The 26,720-nt window shown below is 34.0% G+C and overlaps 1 protein-coding gene across 3 annotated transcripts in view; it reads left to right on the top strand.

Moving 5' to 3' along the window:
* LOC149837174 (protein phosphatase 2C 70-like) overlaps window positions 1-26,720 on the top strand; it is a 98,526-nt gene that overhangs the window by 18,119 nt on the left and 53,687 nt on the right. For all 3 annotated transcript variants that reach the window (XM_090005868.1, XM_090005867.1, XM_090005865.1), the window contains exons 2-5: window positions 20,733-20,919; window positions 21,037-21,228; window positions 21,363-21,538; window positions 21,644-21,802. In XM_090005868.1, coding sequence (XP_089861994.1) covers window positions 20,733-20,919; window positions 21,037-21,228; window positions 21,363-21,538; window positions 21,644-21,802 — 714 coding nt within the window. The remainder of the gene's footprint in view (window positions 1-20,732; window positions 20,920-21,036; window positions 21,229-21,362; window positions 21,539-21,643; window positions 21,803-26,720) is intronic.

Genomic DNA, 26,720 nt, shown 5'->3' with positions numbered 1-26,720 from the left:
AGAAAGAAAAGAAAAGGGGAGGAGGAGGCGGCGAAAGGAAAAGAAAAGGGGAAGAAGCATACCTGGGGGTCGCCGGAGAGGAGCTCGGCGGCAGCGTTGGCAGACGAGCGGGAGAGAGGGTGTCGGGCATGAGTGAGAATGAAAGAGTGACAGAGGGGGAGAGAGTGCAGAGACTGAGAGACGAGAGAGCGAGTGGCGGTGAGGGGGGTTTCGTAACCCTTCTCCTGCCTGCCTCGCTGTCTCTTTAATGACAGCGAGAGGCGGTGGCCTCGGGTCGGGTCTGGATTCGACCCGAACCTATATATATATATATTTGTGTTTTACACCTTCCTTCCTTCTACATAGAACCTGAACCAGATCTGCTCTTGAACTTTCTCTGATCAGATCTCCATCAAGTTAGAACCATCCACGTCAAACTAGATCTGAACCAGATCTGATCAGATGTACAACACACCCAATGTGCAGCCATCCTTATTTCACTTTTCTTTTCTTCTTCCTCCTTTATTTGTTTCTTCATCTCTTTTCTTTCCATTGATCTTGCATCAGATCCGGTGCAATCTGGTTCTGCCATCCACCTCATTCCTGACATTAGCAAGCTGATGTTATCACATTATTCTTTCCTTTTTTCTCTTGCCTTTTGGTTATGTTCTCTCCCATTTTGGGGGCCTTTGGCAGCTGGAATATTCCATTTTGTTCCTATTTCTAGACCATTTAACTTGTTTGAATCTAGATCTCTTGAATGGATCATTTGACACTCATAGACGTGAATCATTTTGGCAGCTTATCCTTCCTATCCTATTCTATCATAACAAACTTTGTATTCTCATTTCAAGATGGGGTTTTCAATGAACTAACCTATGGATCGAGCAATGTAAAAACCACAAAGTATTTCAAATTGAAAGTTTCAGATTCAGGCTGCCAGGAAAATGAAAGCACTCAACCTACTTCAGGCCAGCAACCACCTCCTATTCTTGATGATTTTTTGCATCAGCCAGATGCCATCTCCTCTATCGAGCATGGATAAAATAAAACACAACCAATCGACCCCAGTGAAATAATATGCCTATTACTTATCGTAGGTGAGCTCAAGTTGCTTGTGATGATGTTATGGAAGTTGATGTAGTTGATCACACGAATGATGCTTCTAGACAACATGATGTTATATTAGATTCTCACAAGGAAATGACTCCAGTTGTTGAGCTTGTAAGGATATCAATGGTAGTGCAGCGTTCAATACACTTTTGGGTAAGCTACAAAGCTTCTTCTGTAGAATTTCACTCTTATTCATCATGCTGTCAATAATGAAGAGACAACTGTAGGAACGATAGGTGGATTAAGACCATAAATAGTGAAATGTGTAAAAATATCTTCAAAGATGTGCACTACAAGCACAAGCTCCACGAAGGGATACGTGTACGAAGACACACCAAGCACACTTGAATAAAGAGGTACACAAAGGTACAAAGAGAACACTTGAAATGCAAAAGATTGAATCTATTGAGCAAAGGTGAGCACAAAGGCTCCCAAAAGAATGAATACAATTAGAGGGGACACACCCCTATTTATAATACAAGAGGAGACCAAAAGGAGGGGCTCCTACTAGATGTTGGAGCCCCTCCAACGGTTAGAAATCTAACCGTTGGAGGGGGGTCCAACGTCTCCCCTCCTTTGACTTTTAGTCAAAAAGGTGAAAAAGAAAAGAAAGAAAAAGGAAGAAAGAAAAAGAAAAAGAAAAAGAAAAAGAAAAAGAAAAAGAAAAAGAAGAAAAGTTACATGCACATTCACAAGGGTAAATATGCGTAAAATGAGAAATGAAAAAAATGCTCCTAAGGCATATATATATATATATATAAGTAGATACATATGCATATGTATATAATATATGTGCATATGTATCCCTCTCTCTCTCTATATAAATATATGTATACATGATATAATTTAACACCCCCCTTCAAACTTAAGGCGTGATGGCCAAAAATTTGCCAAGAAAATGAAATCTGGAGGAACATAGCGCCTTTGTGAAAAAGTCTGTCAACTGGTATTCTGAAGTCACATAAGGAAGGTTTATGATTTTCTGCAAGTAGGCTTCTCTGACATAGTGACAATCCATCTCAATGTGCTTGGTACGTTCATGAAAGGTGTAATTTTTAGCAATATAGATTGTACTTTTATTATCACAACAAAGTCTTGTAGGTCCTTGGATTAGTACTCCCATATCTTTCAACAGTTGATGAATCCACACAATCTCCATAGTCGTGGAGGCCATGGCTCGATATTCTGCTTGTATTGATGAAAGAGACACCTTCTGTTGTTTCTTGCATCTCCATGAGATCAGTGATTCACCTAAAAAATACAAAAACCAGTTGTGGAGTAACGGTTATTTGGGTCACCTCCCCAATCAGAGTCAGTATATGCAATCAATTCTAAATTTGAAGACGAGGAAAGAAATGCTCTCTTGTTTATTGTGCCCTTTATGTATCTGACAATACGAAGTACAACACTCATATGAACTTAAGTGGGGGCATGTTGAAATTGACTCACAGTATGCACAACATGAGATATGTCTGGCCGTGTGATACTAAGATACATAAGTGATCCCACAAGCTGCTGATAGGGAGTAGGATTTTCCAAAGAAATTCCATCATCACTCTTCATTTTTGAGCCCACAACTTCAGGAGTCTCGCAAATCTTTTCATCTGTAATGCCAAACCTGTCAGGAATCTCGCAAGCCAGTTTAGTCTGAGACAAAAAATAACCTCTATGAGAGTAAGCAACCTCAATACCCCAAAAATATGTCAGATACCCTAAGTCTAACATTTCAAACCTTTCTTTTAGAGTGGATTTGATATTTCTGATTCCCTTAATATCACTGCTTGTTATTAGCATTGTTAGAAAGTGGCTTTGAATACATTAGGTTCAATAATGAACCCATACATATGCACATGAAGTGCGAATAAACCCATTAAAGGGGACAACACAAGCACATAATGTGCTAACACATAAACCCACAAAAGGGGCAAAAATATGACTTAAAGTCATAAGTTGAATATTATTGAAGAAATGGAAGAAGAAGGTTAAAACCCATTACAATGGAGCAAGAGCTCCTCCAAGTCTTTAGAAATACAAAGGGGAAATCCCCTATTTATAAGCACAAAAAGGAGCCACCTTGGGGGCTCCCAAAGGAGACGTTGGAGAGCCCCCAACGTCTCTATTGGGAGACCCCCAATGGTTTATGAAAACCAAAAATAAAAAAATAAAAACAAAAAATTTAAAGGAAAAATTACAATGCATATTCCAATTGGAATATGCGTAAAATGTCAAATTACAAGAATACCCTTGAGGGTATTTTAGGAAGATAAAATATATATTTATATATATATATATATAAATAGAGATATGTATACATATATATATGTATACGTATCTTTATATATATATAAATATATATGTACATTTAAGGATTATATTTCAAAATATATGTGTACGAGTACACATATTTTAACACCCCCCCTTAATCTTTGCGGGAAAACGAAAAGATTGAAAAAAGGAGAAGACTCCAAGAGGTTTCGGCAAGGATGCAATTGAAACTTGAAAATGCCTTCCTCCAATTGTCTTCTAAAGGGAACTTATTTCCCGAACCATCCAGGGTACTTCTCTTTGTCCTATCTCCAAGATCCTGTGGAATAACAACAAAGAACAAGTAAAAAATATCTTTGCACTTTACTGAAATGGAACATTCCTAACAAGGTGCAAAATTTATGCATAATAGGATAATTACTCTAGAAAAGAAAATTTAGAAAACCAAAAATTAAAAAAGAAACAAATATCATGTTAAAGAGTCAGCGGAAACGAATTGCAAGAATGCATAATGTATTCATAAGGTCCAACATTGGACACACACAACCCCATAATGGGGAATAACAAAAAGGTCTACTAAGGGACACCACAATAAGCCTACGAAGAGGCATAAGCTACATATGCTTTATTGAATGAGGGCATCAAGGGCCATAATGAGCATATGCATTTACTATCATAAAATGAATTAATACTTAAAGAAATCATTAATGAACATGCTCCAAACATACTTTAGTCAAAAAGTGAACCCAAGAGTTCAAAAGATTTTTAAAAGAACACAGATACAAATGTCCAAAGGCATGACAAATATGATCTTCAATAAGAGGGCTTTATAAAGATTAACATGCATAATAGAGTTTTTCACATCTTTTAGGGAGAAGATCTATGTCAAACAAATGTCATAAATAAGAAGCATGATTTGACTAAGTATATTAAAACATTCACCCTAGATTAAAAAATGAATATCATTTGAGACAAAAAAGACTTATTTTGTATATCAAATAAAAAAGTGGCCGAAAAAAACTGTAAGCACTTAATATATGCTAAAATATCAATTTGATTTAAAAACATATCATAGATATGATTCACTTGTATCTAAAAACACAAGAAATTTTGCAATTTTCAAAAGTAGTTCATCCACTACAAGCAACTACCTCATTAGTCCTCGAAAACCCGTAAATCAAGTGTATAAGCTACTAGATCAAGAATATTATAATGCCATTAAAGGCCAAATGACACACACTAAGGTGTGTAAAAATACCTCTTGTCTACATAATAATACTTGAAATGAGTGCATTAACTACAAGAACAAGAGAATACACGCCAACATGGACAAAAAACATCTCTTGTCTACGTAAAAATACACTCAAGACCAAGTATGTTCAGCTACTAGAACAAGAGTATTAAGTCAACCATCGGTGAAAAATACAATTCATCTCTTGTCTACATAAAATGGCACTTGAATTGAGTGAAAGAAGCCAACCATGGGCATACAACTCAGCGACTAGAACAAGGACACAAATGCCAACATGGACTAAAGATCACACACCATGTTGTGAATCAACGTGCCTTGTCTACATATGATATCACTCAAGACAAGTGTGTTTAGCTACTAGAACAAGAGAAACAAAGCCAACAAAGGGCTACCAACACACAAAGGTGTAATAAAATTCTTGTCTAGATATAATGACACTTAGATAAGAGTTATAAAAGGAGAAGACTTTTGAGGTAATAAAACTTGTAATGACAAACATATATATAAATCAAACCTTGAATCAATAGAGCAATATTCTTAAAAAAGAATACCCATAAAAATAACATTTTGGAATAAACAATGCAAAAGTATCTTCAACAAGATACAACAACCGATAGAACAATATTCTTGAAAAAAGTGTGTGAACATACACACACCAAGAACATATGGAACACTTGTGCACAAAAGTACGAAATCACAAATGTGCAAATGCACTCATAATTTTCATAAACAATAAAAGGTTGGGCAATAATCCCTAAAACCTTGATTTTAATATACCTTAAAACATTTAACGTTGCAAACATCATACATCCATCACATTTATATATAAATAAGAGCATTCATAAGATCAATGGCCAAAATCAAACGAGTGACACACTCATAATTAGAGATCATATACCAAATCATTCTAGAGTCCCAAGGTGCCCATAACTCACCTCAACCACCATCTATAATATGGTAAGTGAACAATCTAGAATGACATAACACAAGGTGCCCATAACTCACCTCAACAACCATCTCTAATATAACAATAAGGCCATAAAAAAAGGATTGATGCATCATATAACATGTGATGGATAGAAGATAACTGCCATATAAAGGCAATGAACTCTTTAGAGAAAACATTTCCCAAATGATTTTACAAAGAGGGCCGATTCAAAGGTCCAACATAATTAATCACAACAATATGTCATATGACAATAATGTTGTATATATACGAAATTATGTTTAATCATGATCATTATAAAAAGACTTAATCAACACAATATGAAATATTTAAGCTATGTCATGTGGGAAAAAGGATTTGGAATAATCCAAGAAACAAATCAAGCCTTTATAATTAGCAATTTATATGTATACCAAGATGCAAAATGACAATAATCTTAAACGTGCAAATTTAGAACAACATGTACTAAGATATTACAGAAGCATTTATAACGATAAAATAAACAATCTTACAAGTCCATTAAGGGATAAAAACAAACACAAGCCCTAAAGAAGACAATAAAAACATCTCTTTATTGAAAAAAGAGTACTATGTGAAAATGTCTATGGATAAACAATACACATACAAGCATAAATATTTTATAAAAGAAGTGTACAAAGACACTTTCACAATCACTTGAACAAAATACGCAAAAAGCGTAATAAAGGCAAACATGCAATAAAGCATGTATTTCATAAAAAGAAACAAATGCTTGAGACTCTCAAGCTTTAATTATGCAATTTAAGACAAGGAAGACCATATTATGGCCAATGTAGGCATCCTTAGAGGAAAAATCAAAATAATGAAAATCTTTTATACCAAAGGAAGCAATAGATACACTGTGCACTCTATAGAGTGTGAGAAGATTTTTAAAATAAACAACAAATATTTAGATGCGAGAAATTCTCATTATATCAATATATATATATATATATATTTGTTTTTCACAAAAAATCACTAAAAACCATACACAAGAGTTTTTAAGCAAAGATCATTAATTCAGCAAGAAATTATATATAAAAAGTTAACTTATAGGTTAATCATGAAATTCTTATGGAAGAATCATAAATCTCACATAATTGAAAACAATTTTAAAAAACATAAATTACTATTATATGTAATTTCAATTTTGAAAAACATAAATTACTATTATATGTTATGAGGAATCGATAACTTATATAAACAAGAATTATATATTTGAACAATAAACACGTTTACCAAAATTAAAAAGAGATATTTTTAAAATATACTAAAAGGAAATGATTCAACTATAAAAAAAAAGGAACACTAAATGTGCAAGAAAAAATAGATTCATAATGCATAATATGTTAAGAAAAGAGATGCATACCGAAAGCTTCTAAAAAGGAGATGAACAATGAATACTTCACCATTTCTTGAGCACCACGCTTTCCGTTGCACCAAGAGACAACCCCATCGTGACCTTGCTCTGATACCATGTTAGAAAGTGGCTTTGAATACATTAGGTTCAATAATGAACCCATACATATGCACATGAAGTGCGAATAAACCTATTAAAGGGGACAACACAAGCACATAATGTGCTAACACATAAACCCACAAAAGGGGCAAAAATATGACTTAAAGTCATAAGTTGAATATTATTGAAGAAATGGAAGAAGAGGGTTAAAACCCATTACAATGGAGCAAGAGCTCCTCCTAGTCTTTAGAAATACAAAGGGGAAATCCCCTATTTATAAGCACAAAAAGGAGCCACCTTGGGGGCTCCCAAAGGAGACGTTGGAGAGCCCCCAACAGTCACATTTGTGACCGTTGGGGGCTCCCAACGTCTCTATTGGGAGACCTCCAATGGTTTATGAAAACAAAAAATAAAAAAATAAAAACAGAAAATTTAAAGGAAAAATTACAATGCATATTCCAATTGTAATATGCGTAAAATGTCAAATTACAAGAATACCCTTGAGGTTATTTTAGGAAGATAAAATATATATATATATTTATATATATATATATATATAAATAGAGATACATATACATATATATGTATACATATCTTTATATATATATATATATAAATATATATATGTACATTTAAGAATTATATTTCAAAATATATGTGTACGAGTACACATATTTTAACAAGCATATCATCAACATATAACAACAAAATTACAATTCCTGCATCAAACTTTTTAACAAAGAGAGCAGTGTCAATATAACAAGAATTAAATTCAGTTTCAACCATTACTTCATTAAATCGATCGTACCAAGCTTTTGGAGCTTGCTTTAAATCATACGAAGCTTTTCTCAGATGAAGAACTTTACCCTTTGGTATATCCATGCCAGGTGAGCCTCCATGTAGACTTTTTCGTTTAGGTCCCCATTCAGAAAAGCATTTTTAACATCCATTTGATATATATTCCATTTTTTAATAGATGCAGTAGTGATCAAACATCTTACAATAACCATTCTTGCCACAGGGGCAAAAGTTTCTTCGTAATGAATACCATATTCCTGGCTATAACCTTTAGCTACCAGTCAAGCCTTATATCTTTCAAGAGTTCCATCACTCTTGGTCTTAACCATAAAGACCCATCTACATCCTATTGTCTTTTTTCCTTCAGGAAGATTTTGAAATTCCCAAGTCTTGGCTCTGTTAAGGGCATAAAGTTCATTATCCATTGCATTTCTCCATTCTAATCTTTCTTTAGCTTCTTTGTATGAGTGAATGACACTAAGGCAAGCCCTATGTTTTGGGGAAAATGATTCATAGGATATAAATCTAGAAAGATTTCTCCTAGGTCTTTCAGTTCTTCATAAGTTGCTATCTTGAGAGGGCTCACTAAAATCACTATATATTTCTATCGCACTTCTAAACGTATTTCTATCTCTACGTGAGTATGTAATTGGTTCATTTACAACTTCTTCTACTGGTTGAACAAACAGGGGAGCTTCATTATCAACATTTTCATTGTTTGTCTCATCATCACTGAAGAAATCTTCATTCCTATTTAGTAATTCAAATAAAAAGGAGTAATCAACATTATCGGGGAGGATTGAGTCCTTCTCAAAACCACTTTCATTTTCCAAAAAGGTGACGTTCCTTGAGACCTACAGTTTATCATTCTGAAGTTTATAACACCTAAAACCTTTTTGTGTTTCTGAATAACCAAGAAAAGCACATGGAATGACTTTAGGAGATAACTTATCATTTTTATCAGTGAGAACAAAATATTTGCAGCCAAAGATTCGTAATCTGTTACAATCAGGTTCTTTTTGATATAAAACTTCAAAATGAGATATTTGGCTTAAAATCTTTTTGGAATCTTTTGAGAAATTCAATAATATGTCTATGTTTTCGTTCAGCTAAGCCGTTTTGTTAAGGAGTTTTAGGGCAAAATCTTTGATGAATGATCCCATTACTCTCTATATAGTCTTTAAATTCATTTGAGAGGAATTCACCCCCGAATCTGTTATAAAGATTTGTAACTTTCTATTGAATTAAGTTTCTATCATTACATGAAAGTTCTTAAAAGTGGAAAAAACTTCATGCTTATGTTTTAGAAAGTATATCCAAGTGTATCTTGAATAGTCATCAACATAAATAACATAATATGAAAACCCTCCCTTAGATACTACAGGTGCGGGTCCCCATACATCCAAATGCACAAATTTCAAAGGGTTTAGTTGAAAACATAGATCTTGAGCCAAAAGGTAAGCTTCTCATTTTCACCATAATACGATCATTTCAGTTGAATTTTTTTTACACAATGTTTTAGCAAAATGAATATGAGAAAGCTTGTCAATATTTGGATGCCCAAGGCGTTTATGCCAAACATTTATATCTTTATGTTGAGCAATGTTACAAAAAGAGGTTTTTGGAACTTGACGAGACTCCATAAAATAGAGGTCACTCTTCCTAGAGCCTTTCCCAATCAACTTCCCGGACTGACGATCATGTATCCAACATTTATGTGATGAGACTTTTATATCACATCCAAGATCCGAAAGTTGAGAGACGGAAAGCAAGTTCAAATTTAATTTTGGAATAAATCTAACTTTGGAAACAAAAAAATCTGGTTTTTCAAAATCTCCAATTCCTTTAATTTCAAGAGAAGCCCCATTCGCAGTAGAGACAAAGGATGGTGAGTTTTTTTTAGAATAGTTGGTCAGTGTAAAAGCATTTGGAGTCATATGAAAGGATGCACCTGAGTCTAATAGCCAAAGAATTTTACCTGGAGGAGAGAAAGAGGATGCAATGGCTCCAGAAATAGATCCCTTGAGGAGTAGTTGAAGAGCTTCAATAATTTGATTTATAAATAGATTGGCATTGTTGGAGGAAGGCGGCGTCTCTTCTCTGAAGGTTGTCAACATTGCCACCATCTTTTTCCACTTGGGACACACGGGTTTTATGTGCCTTGGTTCTTTAAAAAAATGACACACGATTTTACTATAGTCTCTTCTTCCATATTGTCCGTTATTTTCTCTTCCTCTTTGATTCTTGTTGAAGTAGGGAGGTTTATAGGGTTTAACATTGCTTCCCGGTCTAGATATAGCATCAGCTCCCTCATCCTCGTTTTTAGAGGGGGACTGCCAACACATTTTGATTGGTTTTATTTATTCCCAATCTAGTCTCTTCTCCACTTAATTTGGTAAGAACATCTTCTAAATGTGGAGAAGAAAAAGAAGATAAAAGAGAGGATCTAGATTGTTCGAATTCGGGTCTAAGCCCATTTAGGAAATTAAAAAAGTAATCCTCTTCAAGTTGTTTTTGCCTTAGTTCGATTGCCTCTCCACTCCATTTATGTTCGAGGATAGCAAGTTCATCCCATATAACGGATAATTCTGCAAAATATTCTCTAACCGACATCTCTCCTTGTTGTAGAGTCAAAGCCTTCTTTTGGAGGTAATACTTATGGGACAAGTCTCTTGACGTATACATTTGTTCAAGACACTCCCATACTTGATATGCCTTCTTGAATTTCAATATATTGGCATTAATCTTGGTTTCTACCGAAGAGAAAAACCACGAAAGAATTTTGTAGTTTTTCATCTCCCACTCTTCATGCCTTTTATTGTATTCTTCAAACACCTTTTCTCTTTCTTCACCGTCAAGGACCTTAATCTCTCCTCTTTCAATGATAGTAATTTTAGGTTCATTTTCGGGAATAGTTCCTTGAACATATCCCCAAAGACCCTTAGCTTTGATATGAGCCTCCATATTTCCGGCCCATACATGATAATTAGATCCATTTAATTTAAAGCCTAGAGAGAAGTGGGAGTCCTTTTCACCCATTAGAGAGAAGAAAAAGAGAAAGAGATGCGTACCACAATGAGATATAAGGTCCTACTTGAGGTAGGATGCTTCTAAAATATTGAATGAAGAAACGAGTCTTCACCCCAATCACCCAATCTTGATGGCATGCTTTTCGAGGCACCCAATAGAGAGAACAAACCACACGATCTTCTTTTTTCCCAACCAAGCTTTGATACCATGTAAAAATATCTTCAAAGATGTGCACGTGTACAAAGACACACCAAGAACACTTGAATAAAGAGGTACACAAAGGTACGATTGAATCTATTGAGCAAAGGTGAGCACAAAAGCACCCAAAAGAATGAATACAATTAGAGGCGACACACCCCTATTTATAATACAAGAGGAGACCAAAGGGAGGGGCTCCTACTAGACGTTGGAGCCCCTCCAACGGTTAGAAATCTAACCGTTGGAGGGGGGTCCAATGTCTCCCCCTCCTTTGACTTTTAGTCAAAAAGGTGAAAAAGAAAAGAAAGAAAAAAGAAGAAAGAAAAGAGAAAAAGAAAAAGAAAAAGAAAAAGAAAAAGAAAAAGAAAAAGAAAAAGAAAAAAGTTACATGCACATTCACAAGGGTGAGTATGCGTAAAATAAAAAATGACAAAAATGCCCCTAAGGCAAATATATATATATATATATATATATATATATATAATATGCACATGTATCCCTCTCTCTATATATAAATATATGTATACATGATATAATTTAACAAAATGCAAGCCTTATATGAGTGATACATGAGATATTGTTGATAGCTCCAAGGACAAGAATGTGGTTGGTAGCAAATGGATCTATAAATAAAGTATAAGGCAGATGATAGTATTGAAAGGCTTAAGGCATGATTAGTTTCAAAAGGTTATACTCCAGTACAGTACATTATTACTAAACATTCAGTCCTGTGGTGTGCATGGGGACCATCTAGCTGTACTTTTACTAGTGGTAACACATGCATGAAAACTACTCCAACTTGATGTCACGAATTCTGTCTTTCATGGGCACCTTAAAGAAAAGGTTTACATGGAACAACCACATAGATATGCTTAGGGAGATCCTATAGATAAAGGGTTGCACCTAAAGAGGGTCATTTACGGATTGAAGCAAGCTTCCAAGGCGTGGTTTGAAAGCTGCTGTTGTGTTGTAAGATCACATGGGTTCGTTTGTAATAATGTTGATTACTCACTCTTTGTAGTCACATGGTATTGTATGTTGATGATATTGTGATCATTGGAAGCAAGGACACATTTCACATGTTAAAAGGTTGTTGCTAGACAAGTTTTATGAAAGATTTAGGGCTACTGTGCTATTTTCTTGGAATAAAAGTTGATAAAAAGGACTGGATGACCCTGACACTATAAATATGCTGTTGAGTGCTGACTTGCTCAAGTGAACAGGTATGGTTGATTGTAAACCTATGAAGATTCTCATGGCTTTAGATACATGATGATGGAGAATTGTTGTCTAAACCAGAGTACATGAGTATAGTTGTGGCATTACAATAGCTGACATTTATTCGATAGACATAGTTTATGCTGTTAACCAGAATTCACAATTCATGCATGTGCCTAAAATTTCTCACTTTTGTTAAGTGGATTTTGAGGTATATGAAAGGCGCATCTATAGAAGGATTAACACAAAAGAATGACATCATCTGGTGCTATTCCTTCATGAGCGATAGTTGTCGCATATTCTAATGTAGACTGAGCAGGCGATTCCAAGATGTGGCATTCAGTGTCTGAAAACTGTGTTTTCTTAGGACCACATTTGGTAACTTAGAGTAGCAAGAAGCAAAGAACTGTTGCAAGATGTAGTAAGAATGCCAAATATCGGATTATGACCTCAGTGACTAGATATAACATGGATTAGAGGCCTCCTCACTTCATGATAATCAAAGTGTCATTTCCATATCCTTAAATCCAATGCAGTACAATAAAAAATGCACAGGGTAATAGACAAGCACTTTGTATGTGAAAAGACCGATCGAGCCAAAGTTTGCAAGCACACATTTGCCGATATTATGATGAAGCCTCTCTTATGCACGATACTGAAGCACAAAGTCTGTATGGTCCTTGACCATGCTTGGTTTGATGAGGGTTATTAAAGATGACATCAATGTTGTAATCATCATATCTGAACCTGTATCAGAAGGGCTGGTGATATGGTGTATCTTACTGTATCATATCGTATTGTAAGATACAGAAAAAGCTTCATTTTAAAAATCACAAAAAATAAAAAAATACACACAAAATCAGAAAATTTTCAAAAAATCAGAAAAATTGGAAACAATCATAGAATAAAATAGAAAAAATCGAATTTAAGCATTATAAACAATTAAACATACACATGTAACATATCTATTACTATAACATGTGAAAGGACATTGTAACAAACTAACTAACAAAACAAAATGTTTACTATTAAAGAGACATTAGATAACAAACAAAAGGAAAAAGTTTTGAGTGAACAAATTATAACAATCACTTAATACAACAATAAAATAAAATTTAATATAACTATAAAAAAAATATGACCACAAAGATAATTAAAACACATTTAAGTAGTCAAACTACAATATTAAGTAAACTTAATTATGAAAATTGAGCAGAAATAAAAATTTAACAATTATGAAATATAGAAGCTGAAAATATGATGTTATAACAATGTATCCATTACATATATCAAAAGAGCCTGAAATTAAAAAAAAATAATATGTCATTTCTAAGTAGTAAGTTTTAAAAAAAAGAAGTGGCATAATCTCTTCATTAATTAGTTTCATTAATTGCAATAAGCACAAAAGTTGAAGAATGTGTGCTCTTCCATAATAATATTTCTCTTGGTCTCTTCTTTCTTGTCTTCACTAATCACAATAAATTAAGAAGAAACTTCTATTTTTTGTTCACATAGCTTATAAAATAAGTGAACATGTCTCTATTAAAGTCTTATTTATGTAAAAAGTTAGTTACTAAAAGTGAAAAAGGATCCAGCATAAATTACTTAAAAGTTTTCAACACAAAAAGTGAAAAAGTTGCCTACAACATGACACGTTTTGTACAATACAGTCTGATACATTGCATTTTCCGATTCAGGGGGTATATCATATCACATGGGCTAGCAATACTGTGATACACCGTATACGATACTGATAACGCTAGATGAGATGATGAACCAGGAGCATTTTTGACATTTAACATACCATGGGCATTTTGGTTAATTGTAGAGTTTTGCTCCTCATGTGGTGGTTGAACTGTAATTTTTATTTGTTGTAACTTGTAGCCCAAGTTATGGTGTACTTAATGGGTATTGGGTAAAGTACTAAAGTATAAGTAGAGTTAACATTGTATAGGGAAATGTTGTTTTGGGGAAAAGTAGAGTTAATGTTGTATAGGGAGAAGTAGCATTGAAAAAGGTTGAGATATTATGTATGTTGCTGCCCAAGTAGTCTCCATTTATAAATAAGACTGTGGAGGACCCTATAGGGGATTCCCTTGTTAGGCTTCATCTGTGTAGCTGCACTCGTTTCTTTTCTTTTCTGTTTGCTCTCCTTCCTCCATTAACAATCCAGGTTCGGAAATTCTCTCTCCTTTGCACCAAGCTCCAAAAGATCCTTTAAGTGGCTCCTTCCCACATATTTCAGAGACTAAATTTAACTTTACAATTACAATGGAAAGGTCCAAAAGAAAAGTAGGTGTAATGTATTTACAAATACAAACAAAGGCCTCTAAGGGCTTACATCATCATAAATACAAAGTGCACGTACACATACACAAGTCCAACTAAGAGACAATACAAGAACACTAAGGCACTACACAAGCACTAAGTGCATACAAGACATTAAGGAATTAAAAAGAACACAAGAATATAAAAAATATACATTTTATTGACCATGAATGCTTAAGATAAGCATTAGAGAATGAAAGGGACAAAGCTCCTATTTATACGCAAATGACCGTCTCAATAAAGCTGTTGGACTGTTCCAACAACTCTATTGACTAGTCAACTCTATGTTGACTAGTCAAAAAAGAACCCAACAAATGTATTTGGTATTTAACCAAATAATCCCTATAAAAACATAAAAAAAGTATAAAGTAAAAGTATTAATGTGCCCTTAATGGGCACTTCTTATTATAATACTTATGAAATGATGAAAATACCCCTAGAAAGTATTTCCTATTACATCATTAGAAATAGAAATAGAAATAGAAATAGAATATATATATATATATATATATATATATATATATATATATATATATATATATATATATATATATATATATATATATATATATATGGTAGCTACGAAATCCATAGGTACTAAATCCGCGGTGAAATGTTTCGACCGTCCATCGCGCACGTTGATGGACGGCTAGCGCAAAACAAAACAAAAAATCACGTTTTTGATGAGTTTTTCCACCAAAGGGGCATTAGCGACGAAAAAATTGTCGCCGCAAATGCTCTGGGCAGAAAAATGAGCATAAGCGACAACAATTTTGTTGTTGCTAATGCCCCTTTGGCGAAAAAACTCATCATTTTGATGCTATTTTTTTGTGCATGGCCGTCCATCAACGGGCATGATGGACGACCAACTCGATTGACCTCCGATTTAGTACCTAAGCATTTCACAACTACCAATTTTCCTGAATATATATATGTATATATGTAACAAATATATATATATATATATATATATACACACACACACACATGTACAACTTAACACTACCCCTCAAACTTACGGTGTGATATACCGAAAGTTTGGAAATACAAAAAAAGAATCAATGGGAAGGGTCCAAGTCTTCAAGTGCCTTCAATTGAAATCTCCATCTTTATGACGCATTAGAAAATTTTGCATATAAAAATCTTCAAATATCTTTATTGGTGATCATCTCCAAACACCTTCATCAGCTATCTCCATCTTCATAGTATGATGCATTGAAGATAATCCTTTCTCAATCCATCACATCTTTAAGAACTTGTAGAGAGAACAAAACAAAGGTTCTAACTACACAAAAAAGATATTCTAACTAAGTAGTTATAAGGTTATAAACAAGAATAACACACAAGTAGAATTTTTAAACAAAATAGCAATAATTTTAAATTTTTTAGAAATATTAGTACTAATTCAAGCACGATAAGAGGAGCATACCTCAAAAATAATTTTTTATAAAATCAACATTAGACAATCATTAGCCCAAAATCAATTTATTTTTCAAGAAAACATAAATATTGATCACAAGAGAATTTAATTACTAAAGAATATATAAATTATCAAGAAGAGATAAACAATCATGCATTAATAATATCCCAAAGTTTTAGAAAATCACTTCAAATAAAACAAATCATCAACAACATGTATATAAAGTATAACAATTCAAAAAAGAACCCTAAAAAAAGAGGAGTTAATTAAATTTGTGCATACAATAATGTGATCAATATAATCAATACGAAACATATGTATATGCAATTAAAGCATGTTTAATGCACATAATAATGAATGGGAGAAATCTCATAAATCACAACCCACTAGGATTCACTCACAAAACCTAGAATAGGTTTAAGCACAAAGGACCAACAATCATATATATATATATATAATGTACATAAGATGCACAAAATTTTATCAATAAACACTTTTCTATACAAGGAAAAAACAAGTCGAAAAAAGGTTTAGAAATTTCATGGAGAGATTATTTAAAAATCCGATATAACAAAATAAATGATATTTACAAATCTCAACAATAGTTTGACCACCACGAGCAATCACCTCACTAGACCTCCAAACCTCAAAATTAAAGTGTATTAGCTACTAGAATAAGAACAAAATAACAATGCCACTTATGGGCTAAACAAACACATAGAAAGTGTGAATAACCAATCGGTGCACATAAGTCACCATATTGAAAAACAATATTTCTTGTCTACATAAAATGATACTCAAAATTCAAGTGTATTTACCATATTGAAAAACAACATCTCTTGTCTACATAAAATGACACTCAAAATTCAAGTGTATTTATCATATTGAAAAGCAACATCTCTTGTCTACATAAAATGACACTTAAATAAAAGGCATAATAAGAGAAAACACATGAGGTAAGAGAGCTTGTAATGAAAAAAAACTAATGTCACCAAGAAGAATAAGGATATCAATTTGACAATATTTCAAAATGCTATGGTTTTAAAAATAGATAGCGATCACAGATAAACATAATTATAAGCACTCAACATAATAATAATAGCCAAATAAACAAATGAGTGATACAACACACTCATAAAACCAAAGATCAAACAACCGTCATTTAGAACCGAAATATAAGCCAACAATTTAAACTGATGAAAAACATGGTGCGCACAACTCACACCAACAAACATCTCTGGTTCAACAAAAGCAACATGAATCCAGAGGCCAATCAACTATCAATCAGATCCAAGACTAGTGTCAATACGACACTCACAAACTTTGATAATTGCATACTGATAAGATGACTTGAGGTGCACACATAACTCACCTCAACGGTTAACTTGGAATACCAACAACAATGAGTTTAGAGACCAATAAACCATCAATCAGACCCAAGACAAGTGACAACACGTCACTCATAACCCTTGAGAATCTAGATTGATAAGATGACATGAGGTGCACACATAACTCACCTTAACGACTAACCTTGACCCAACAAGTCCAAAGAGAAATGATGCATCATATAAAATTCTATGATGGACAGGACAAATGTCATAAAAAGGCGACACAAGCACATAAAAATCAATTTTCAAATATGGGGTTCATATATAAGAGCCGATTTGAAAAAAGCAAAGCTTCAAATCAAAACCAATAAAGGTAGATGAAAAACCTAGAATGAATAGACCTTTAATCACAAACAAAGTCTACCAAATAAATACAAAAGTGGACAAACATCAACAAGAAACCCACTATGGCTTTCCCTCACAAACCCACAAAGGGAATACACACAAGAAGACACATTACAAAAATAGTAGTTCATTCAATATCACAAGTGTGCAAAAGAAATTTAACACTTATAACACCCACAAAGGGTATACACAAAGAGGACTCTCATAATTCTCGAATTAATATTTTATTAATATATGTATGCAAAAAACATAATACTTAAATCCCATGAAAAAAACATATAATATAATGTTCATTAAAGAGCCATGAGACTAAGAAATAGTACAATCACAAGGGCCACACAAAAAAGGTCAACAAGAGAAACTCACAATAACATAACTAATTTTAATCACTTTAAAATGTATTCATAAAAGTAAATAATTCCCATAAGAGGAGATCATGCTCAATACCTTATGCACTAATAGACAATCTCATCCATCAATGTGTATCTAAGACAATCACAAGTGCACAAGATCATATATCAATATAAAAAATCATTTATTCAAATTTCAAAAATAACAAGGTGTCCATGATCACTAAGATCATAACCACATAATTTTTAATGCTTCACAAAATATTTTATGTTTCACATAAAAATACATCAAAAAGAAAGAAAAAAAAGCAAACACAAGTTAAGCAAAAACCTCATAAAATCATACTTGTAAATAATACACAAAACCATTTAAAAATAAATATTTCAAATAATTTAAAAATATTTGACAAATTTTAAAAAACAAAACAAATTTCAATATAACAATAAATACGAACATGATTAGACATTAATAATCATGAAGTGTTCAAATAAAGCATCTAAATGCCAACAACATATGCTCAAGAATATACATACATATTAAATAAATCAAGTTAAAAAATCTAAGATTCAACTTAGATCTCATAAAAGCATACACATGTATTTCATAAGATCAAACAAATTTTGTAAACCTTATAAAAATAAACTCAACAATAATTTTGAAAAGCTTTTAAAGAGTTTAGTTTTTTTTAACAAAAATAACAAATAACTTTTCAAAAGATAAGAAAAATGAGTGTTTTCTCATGCATAATACATGAGATAGATAATTCAAGTAACATTAAAGATTTAAGATACATACCGGGTCAAGCTTTCCCTTGAATCCAAGCCACACAATAATCATGAACCTTTACAAAGCACAAACTTAACCAAAGAATCCCAAGACCCAGAAAAGGCAAAATATCAAGAAAGATTTCTTGGCTCTGATACCATATAATAAAATATGCAGAATTACAAACAAAGGCCTCTAAGGGCTTACATGATTATAAATACAAAGTGCACATGCACATACACAAGTCAAACTAAGGGACAATACAAGAGCACTAAGATACTAACAAACACTAAGTGCATACAAGACATTAAGGAATTAAAATGAAGAATACAAGAATATAAAAAATATACATTTTATTGACCATGAATGCTTAAGAGAAGCATTAGAGAATGAAGGGGACAAAGCCCCTATTTATACACAAGAAGCAGTGTCTCAATATAGCTGTTGGACTGTTCCAACAGCTATAAATATAGCTGTTGATTGTTCCAAGAGCTCTATTGACTAGTAAAAAAAGAACCCAATAGCTTTATTTGGTATTTGAACAAATAGTCCCTATAAAAACAGAAAAGAAAAAGAGAGAGAATAAAGTAAAGTATTAACTAATGGACACTTCTTATTGCAATACTTATAAAATGACAAAAATACCCATAGAGGGTATTCCTATTACATCATGATAAATAGAATATATATACATATATATGTATATATGTACAATATGAAACAATATATACACATATATATATATATATATATATATATATATATATATATATATATATATATATATATATATATATAAAGAGAGTAATTAGAATATGAGAACTAAAATAGAAGAACTGGAAAATTTCCAACACTTTTTTTGCAAATCCAACCATGTGGATGTGCTTTGCATGGTGAATTAACCATTGGATCATGTATTTTCAATGAAAAAATGTGATTTTTTAATGCTTGAATATTTATGAAGATTATGAGCCATTGATTTTAAAACCTTAAAAAAATCATGTTTATTCATCAAAATCAGATGATTCAAGAGCAGGTTCTTATAAAACCAAGCATGTAGATCACATCCATATGGTTAGATTCAAGAAAAAAGAACAAAAAATCCAGGAAAATAGCGGTTCATACATTAATTCTCATATTTCTAGTTCTTATATTCTAGTGATGCTGAATACATATAGTCACAGATATCAGCGATATTTTGAAAATATCGTGATATTATCACTGTAAATTCAGCAAATGATAATATCATTAAAATATTGCGAAATTATCACGATATTATCAATTAGTTTTACTGTTTATTTATTTTTTACATTTTAATATGCTTTTCTTATTTGTTTTATAGTTTTTACTTATTTCATTTATTATTTATATATTTTTTATCTAAACATGATATTCTCTTACTTATTTTTGTTATTTTTTTATATTTTTTAAGCCCCAAGATTTATCAGCAAACCTATAATATCTCAAGAAATAGCTTGGCGAGATATAGCCGATACCGATATTTGTGACTATGATATATACACACACACGTGTACAAACAGAAGGCAGAACAGCAGCTGTATGGGGGCCAAGCATCAGGAACCACACTAAATCTCTAAGAATGAAGTGGTGCACTTTTACAGTTCAATAAAACACAAACCAGAAACTTAAACCATTGCATAGGTAAATTAGGTGCATTCATATGCTAACTTAATGTAATATTGTCTGCATAAACAAGGCTTTGGGTTTTGCATGTGCCTTTGTGCATGGGTGCGTGTGCATGTGCATCTTCTTCTTTTCTCAGGAGATGTAGTTTAATGGCTGATCCTTTGTTTTGTTTTGTTTTCTTTTTTCATTTAAAATCCTTCCACTTTTTGCAGGTTAATGACCTGGAAAAGCCTCTTGTTTCTGATGATCTGGATGCCCCTCAGAGCCACAGTACAAATTCTGTGAGAATTCATGCTTCAGAGGGACCAAGCACCCCTATCGAAGATAGCTTCACAGCCCTCAGACCATATGCACATGTTGGAAGGCAGTTACCTTCATCAGAGACAGGTGTAAACTCAGGTATATCATGTCTTTTTTGGCTTCCTTGGTGTTTATAAGTATCCTTTTTTTTCGTCTTGTACATCAAACTGTACCTGGTTGACTTGTTGCTGATTGCTGCTTCATAATTTTCTTTAGGTGGAAGTTTGATATTGGATGTGCTTCCTTATCCTTTAGATGACCTGCAATTTGGTCAAACAGTTAAACGCACAAATTGGTCTGTTGAGAAGAGAAAACTTGTCCTAAAGGAAGAATCAAGTCTTGATTCTGATAACACCTGTGTTGATGAGATAGACCAGTCTACGTTTATGAAGGATGTTACAATTCCAAGTACTCTTTGTTTCCTTAACTTTGTATGGTTTGATTGCATAGTAGGTTAAACAAGATTGTGTTTTAACTTGTTCTAATATGATTCTGGCTGATTTTATAGAACATGTCATCCAATCTTTTTGTTAGATGTGCAGGAAGCAGCATCACCTTGGAGGTTATATCTGGTCCGTCACATGGACTTCGCTGCTCCCTGCAGTCGGCAGATAATTCCAGATTGCCATTAACCATTGGCCGAGTCTCTCCAAGTAATCTATTGTTGGATGATTCAGAAGTGTCTGGCAAACATGCAAGGATAAACTGGAATTCAAATGTGAGCGCCCTTGTAAACTTGTATATCTATAAATAACTGCTCAAATCCCTCGGGAATTAGTTAGTTGCTCAGTTTCCTAAATTGCATCTGAATTCTGCCTGACAGAAATCGAAATGGGAACTATTAGATATGGGAAGTCTGAATGGAACAATCTTAAATTCATGTGCTATCAACGTCCTAGATTCCGAACTAAGGCATTGGAGTGAACCAGTTGGACTTGCAAATGGGGATGTAATAACTCTTGGCACTACATCAAAATTGCTTGTGAGTTGATCTTTTTGGCAATTCCACAATTTGCAAATTAGCATTTAATCCTTGACCTTTTTTATACCATTAGTTTACTGTATGGAAATGACATGCTACCAAACTCTTGTTCCAGGTTCTCCTACCATGTTTTGATGATAAAGATCACATTTTCTTTCTTTTATTTTCATGACCATCTGAACACTTGGTTTTTATTCTGCTTAATATGATTTGATGTTCCGTTCTGGTCTTACTTTAAGCACATTCTACTTGATCCATGTATATTATCTGATTGCTTGTATGAGTCCTTGTAGATTCATGTACATGTAAGGTGTTTCTTTTTCTTGTCATCCTGGGCAGTAATATTTATCATTAATAATAATCTATTATAAAATATTCAAACGGCGATAACCTTAAAAGAAAAGTCCATCAGCTTTGTTCACTTTTGTGTTAAAGAGTAACTTGGAGTTGGAAGCTTTTCAAGTAACCTAGAAGCTCATGATGATGAGAAGTGGCTGTTAAAAATATATGTATATATATAACTAGGTTAGTTTAGGTTTTTACCTTTTTCTTCTTTTTTGTTTTGATTCCAACTAGTAAACAAAGGTTGACTAGTCAAACTTAAGGGATGTTGGGAAGCCTCTCCCAACATTTCTTTGGAGGCTCTTTGGAATGTGTATATAAAGGGGTTAAGCCCCCTCACTAATGTAATGCTTCTTGCATGGATTCCATTTGAATAAAACAATGTTTTTTTATTTGCGAGTGTTTCTTGTGTGCCCATTGAGTGGGTTTTGTGTGTGAGCCTATTTATGGTTCTTTGTTTGTTCATCTTAGTGTTTTTGTGGATCTTATTGTAGCTCTTTTGTGTATCCACTTTGGTGACTTGGAAAACATTGTTGGAGGTTCTCATTTCCTTACATGGTATCAAAACTTGGTGATCAAGCTGAAATTGTTTTTGTTACATTGGGAAGTGTGCCACTCCAAATTTGAAAGTGTCGAATCTCTATTGCAAATTTTATTCAAGTGAGGTATAATTGTGATTGTTTTCAAGAAATAGGTTGGTGGTGCTTACGTGGAAAAGGAGTGTTTGTGCTCTTGATAAGTGGCCTTTGCATGGTTGAGTGCTCGCGTTTTCCATCATTGTTCTTGTTGTCTCTTCTATATTTTCTCTCTTCTCTATTTTTTTAATCTTTACCCCTTATAAAATGGATGACAATGAAAATATCATCATAAAACCCATCAAGCTCAATGATTCAAACAATGTAACATAGGCTTCAATTATGAAGCACCTCATATAGGAAAAAGGGTTGTGGGGATTAGTAGATAAGACCGATCCGAAATGCAAACTAATCCTGACTAAAGTAGAAGGTGAAAAAGAGGTACCTCTTAAGGAGGTTGAGAAAAATAAGGCAATGACCACTTATGAGAAAAAGTGGAAGAAATGGAGAATAAGACATGTCAAGATTATGTCTTGGCTCATTAGTTGTAACGACCCTAACTCATCCCCATTGAAAAGTGATTTTTTTTAAAATAATTGTGAAAACCAAAACCTAAGGATCCGGGGCCTCACAGGCTTAACAACTTTCAAACCACAAAGGATCTCTACATTGAACCAACAATCAGCTAACTAACTTTATTAATTAATAATTAAAGTTTAAGAATAGAATTAAATTAATGTCTAAAACCATGGAGCCACATTGTCCAAAAATATCAGAATAGTCATGCAGTCTCATAGGTTCCCTGTAGCAGTCGCCCTCATCATTGAGTTTCAGACCATGTGAAAAACATAAGAAGTACCGAGTAAGAATCAAAGATTCTTTGTATAAATTCTTCTAAAAATCCAAATAGGCAGGAAAAAACATAAATCAAATTCATGCAAGTTTTCAGAAGAACATAACTACAACAATCTCATAATTCAATTACCATTCAAGCATATTTAAAAGTAACTATCATACAATAACAATATCTCACATGAAATAGAACAAGTAAGAATGCATGAACTAATGCATAATAGTAAATATGCATGATTTCAATGCACATGCATGAACAACTTATTAAGTTATTATCAAAGTTCTCTTTTGCATGCATGTCCCTATTAAATATTATAAGTTTAGTTTTACTTTTCTTTAAAAATCGCAGATACTCAAAACAGACACAAAAAATTCTCGAAGTTCAAGATAAGTTCTCAATTGTAGCTTACATACAAGTTGTATTTTATTACTGAGTTCCACACTCGTTTCTCGACTGATATCAGGAATCAACACCATCCATCCGAACATTAGAAATCAACATCTAATGTCGGGTCACTAGGAAAATCAACATTCACAGATGCCACTTTCTTGGTATACCAATAACAAGAGCCGTGTCTACAATAGCAACCCTAGACAAAGTGACAAAAAACTCTCTAAAACTATGTTCGGGGAGGCAAACCACCATACCGGGTTGAGGGGCACAATCACACCTATGTCACAGGGATTCAGTCAGCAGGGTGCCGCACCCGCGTCGACGCGACTCGACGCGGGTGCGGGTGCGGTACCGGGTGCGGTCAACCCGATCCTGGGTGCGTTGACCGCACCCAGGATCATTTAAGTCCATTTTTTTTTTTTTGGATTTTTTTTTTAAAAAATTTTTGCCCTATGCTGCGACTTTTTTTTTTAAAAAAAATATCTGTTGACAACAGCTGTGACAGCAGCTGTCAGCTGCTCGATTCTTTTTTTTTAAAAAGCAGCTCTGTCAGCTGGCTGACAGCAGCCGCTTGATTTTTTTTTAAAAAAAGCAGCAGACAACTGCTTTTTTAAAAAAAAAATCGATTCGTAAGGGAGGGGAACCCCGACCCCCTATATATATATTGACATTTTTGCCCCTGCCGCACCCCCGCACTCGGGTTTTTTGGAAGTGCCGAATCCCCGCACCCGCACCCATGTGACATAGAATCACACAAAGAGTTTTAGTATCCGCACAGTTTCTTTAAAACCGTCATCCAGGATTCTCACATTGTGTAAGGCACATCCAGGAAGAAAAACATTAATTACACTGTTTATCTCTTTTATCCTTTTATCAAAAATCAATTTCTTTACAAAAGAATCGTTTTGCAAATCAACATGCAAAACACTACACGGGACCTTAGCCCATTACAATATTTAACAGTGTAATTAATTGAAAAGGCCAATAATTTCAAAATGAATTTTGCAATGCATATAACAAATCTTAGAGCAACACATGCTTGTGTTTCACATGGCCTACAGTGGTTCACATCTGACCATCGATGCATCTCATGCAAAAATCCTCAGTGAACATATAACCACACTGAAAAGAAGTGTGTATTCACGAATGGGTTTGGATCTTATCCAAACCCATCCAAACCAGAGTTACCGGAAGCGCCTAGCTAAAAGGGGAAGCGCGCTTCGGAAGCGCGAAACGTCGCGCTTCCGAAGCGTGGGGGAAGCGTCCCCCTTTTTTGGGAAGCGCGCTTCCCTTTAATGGGGGACGCGTTTCCCTTTAATGGGGGACGCGCTTCCCTTTAATGGGAAGCGCGCTTCCCCCACGCTTCCCCAACGCTTCCCCCACGCTTCCCCCTCGCTTCCCCCACGCTTCCCCCACGCTTCCCCCTCGCTTCCCCTGTTTTTTCAATTTTTTTGTATTTTTTATTTTTTATTTTTATTTTTTTCGCTTCCCCCTCGCTTCCGAGACGCTTCCTGGGTCGCTTCCTAGGTCGCTTCCGAGACGCTTCCCGAATCGCTCCTAAGTGGTCCCACGCTTCCCCGCTTCCTAAAATTTTGAAAGTGCCTCGCTTCCCGCTCCCGCTTCCCGTATCGCTTCCCGCTCCCGCTTCCTCAACTGGCAACCATGATCCAAACCCAATTTGAGTTCATCCAATTAGCACTCTAATTAGCACACGTTCATTAAAGGCACTAATGGCATATTGTAATTTACATTTGTTGTATGATGGGTATTTTCGTACCCTAGTAATTGTAACAACATGTATTTAATGGGAAACCCAATACCACAGTCGGCTATTGGGAAAATTCTGCAGCTTTCTTTTCTCTCTCCCATTCGGTGTCTGCTCTTGTGTATGAAACAGGGAACCTCGATTTCTATCATGATATCAGAGCAATAGATCCAAGCTTAAGGATCTTCTTCCTTCATCCGGTAAAGCCTCTTCCCACTTTCTTGCCTTCAAATCATCTCTACTACCTTCAAAACGAATCAATCAAATCCTTTAAAATAAAGTATTCTTCCTTCTATTATTAGCCTAACTGTTTCTCTACATATTTCTGTTTCACTGTTTGCTGAACAACCTTCTCTCATTAGCCTACCTGTTTCTCTACATATTTCTGTTTCACTGTTTCCTCTCTATTTTCTTCACGTTATCATATTTTTGTTTCCCTTTTGACTTGTCGCTGCACGTGATCTTATATGTTAACAACACAAATACTCACGCAAGATCGGATTCACATCATTTGATCTTTGTGTGATTCGAAGGCTTCAATAGGGTCACATCAAATATTTTTTACAAGTTGACTGCATATCATGTTCAGATCTTAGAGTGATCCCAGGTCTGTCCTGATTAACTAATATTACATTAGTTGATCTTTCTCTATCTTCTTCTCTGTTTCACACTGTCTGTTTATATCCCAGAGTCATAAGTCCATATTCCCTCATATTCTGAAATTACACACGTTAATTTTAAAGTAACGTGTCTCTTTGATCAAATTCTAATTCGGACCAAGTTCTTGGTGCATAGTTCTGGTTTTCTGCCTCAGTTTTATCATTTAAATAGTAAAAAAAAAAACAACTGGTAGCATAATTTCTGATATTAAGTTTCTGTTCTGATTTTCATTAGATTTCAACCGCAATTGGGTCCTTGTCGTAAAGTCATTTTCTTAATTCTTATCTCTTCTTATATTTTTGGTTTTGATAGAATATAGACTCATTTCCT

Source organism: Nuphar pumila, chromosome 5 (genome assembly GCF_984573655.1).
Source record: "Nuphar pumila chromosome 5, dmNupPumi1.hap1.1, whole genome shotgun sequence".
Taxonomy (NCBI): Eukaryota; Viridiplantae; Streptophyta; class Magnoliopsida; order Nymphaeales; family Nymphaeaceae; genus Nuphar; species Nuphar pumila.
This window is presented reverse-complemented; position numbering and strand designations above follow the sequence as displayed.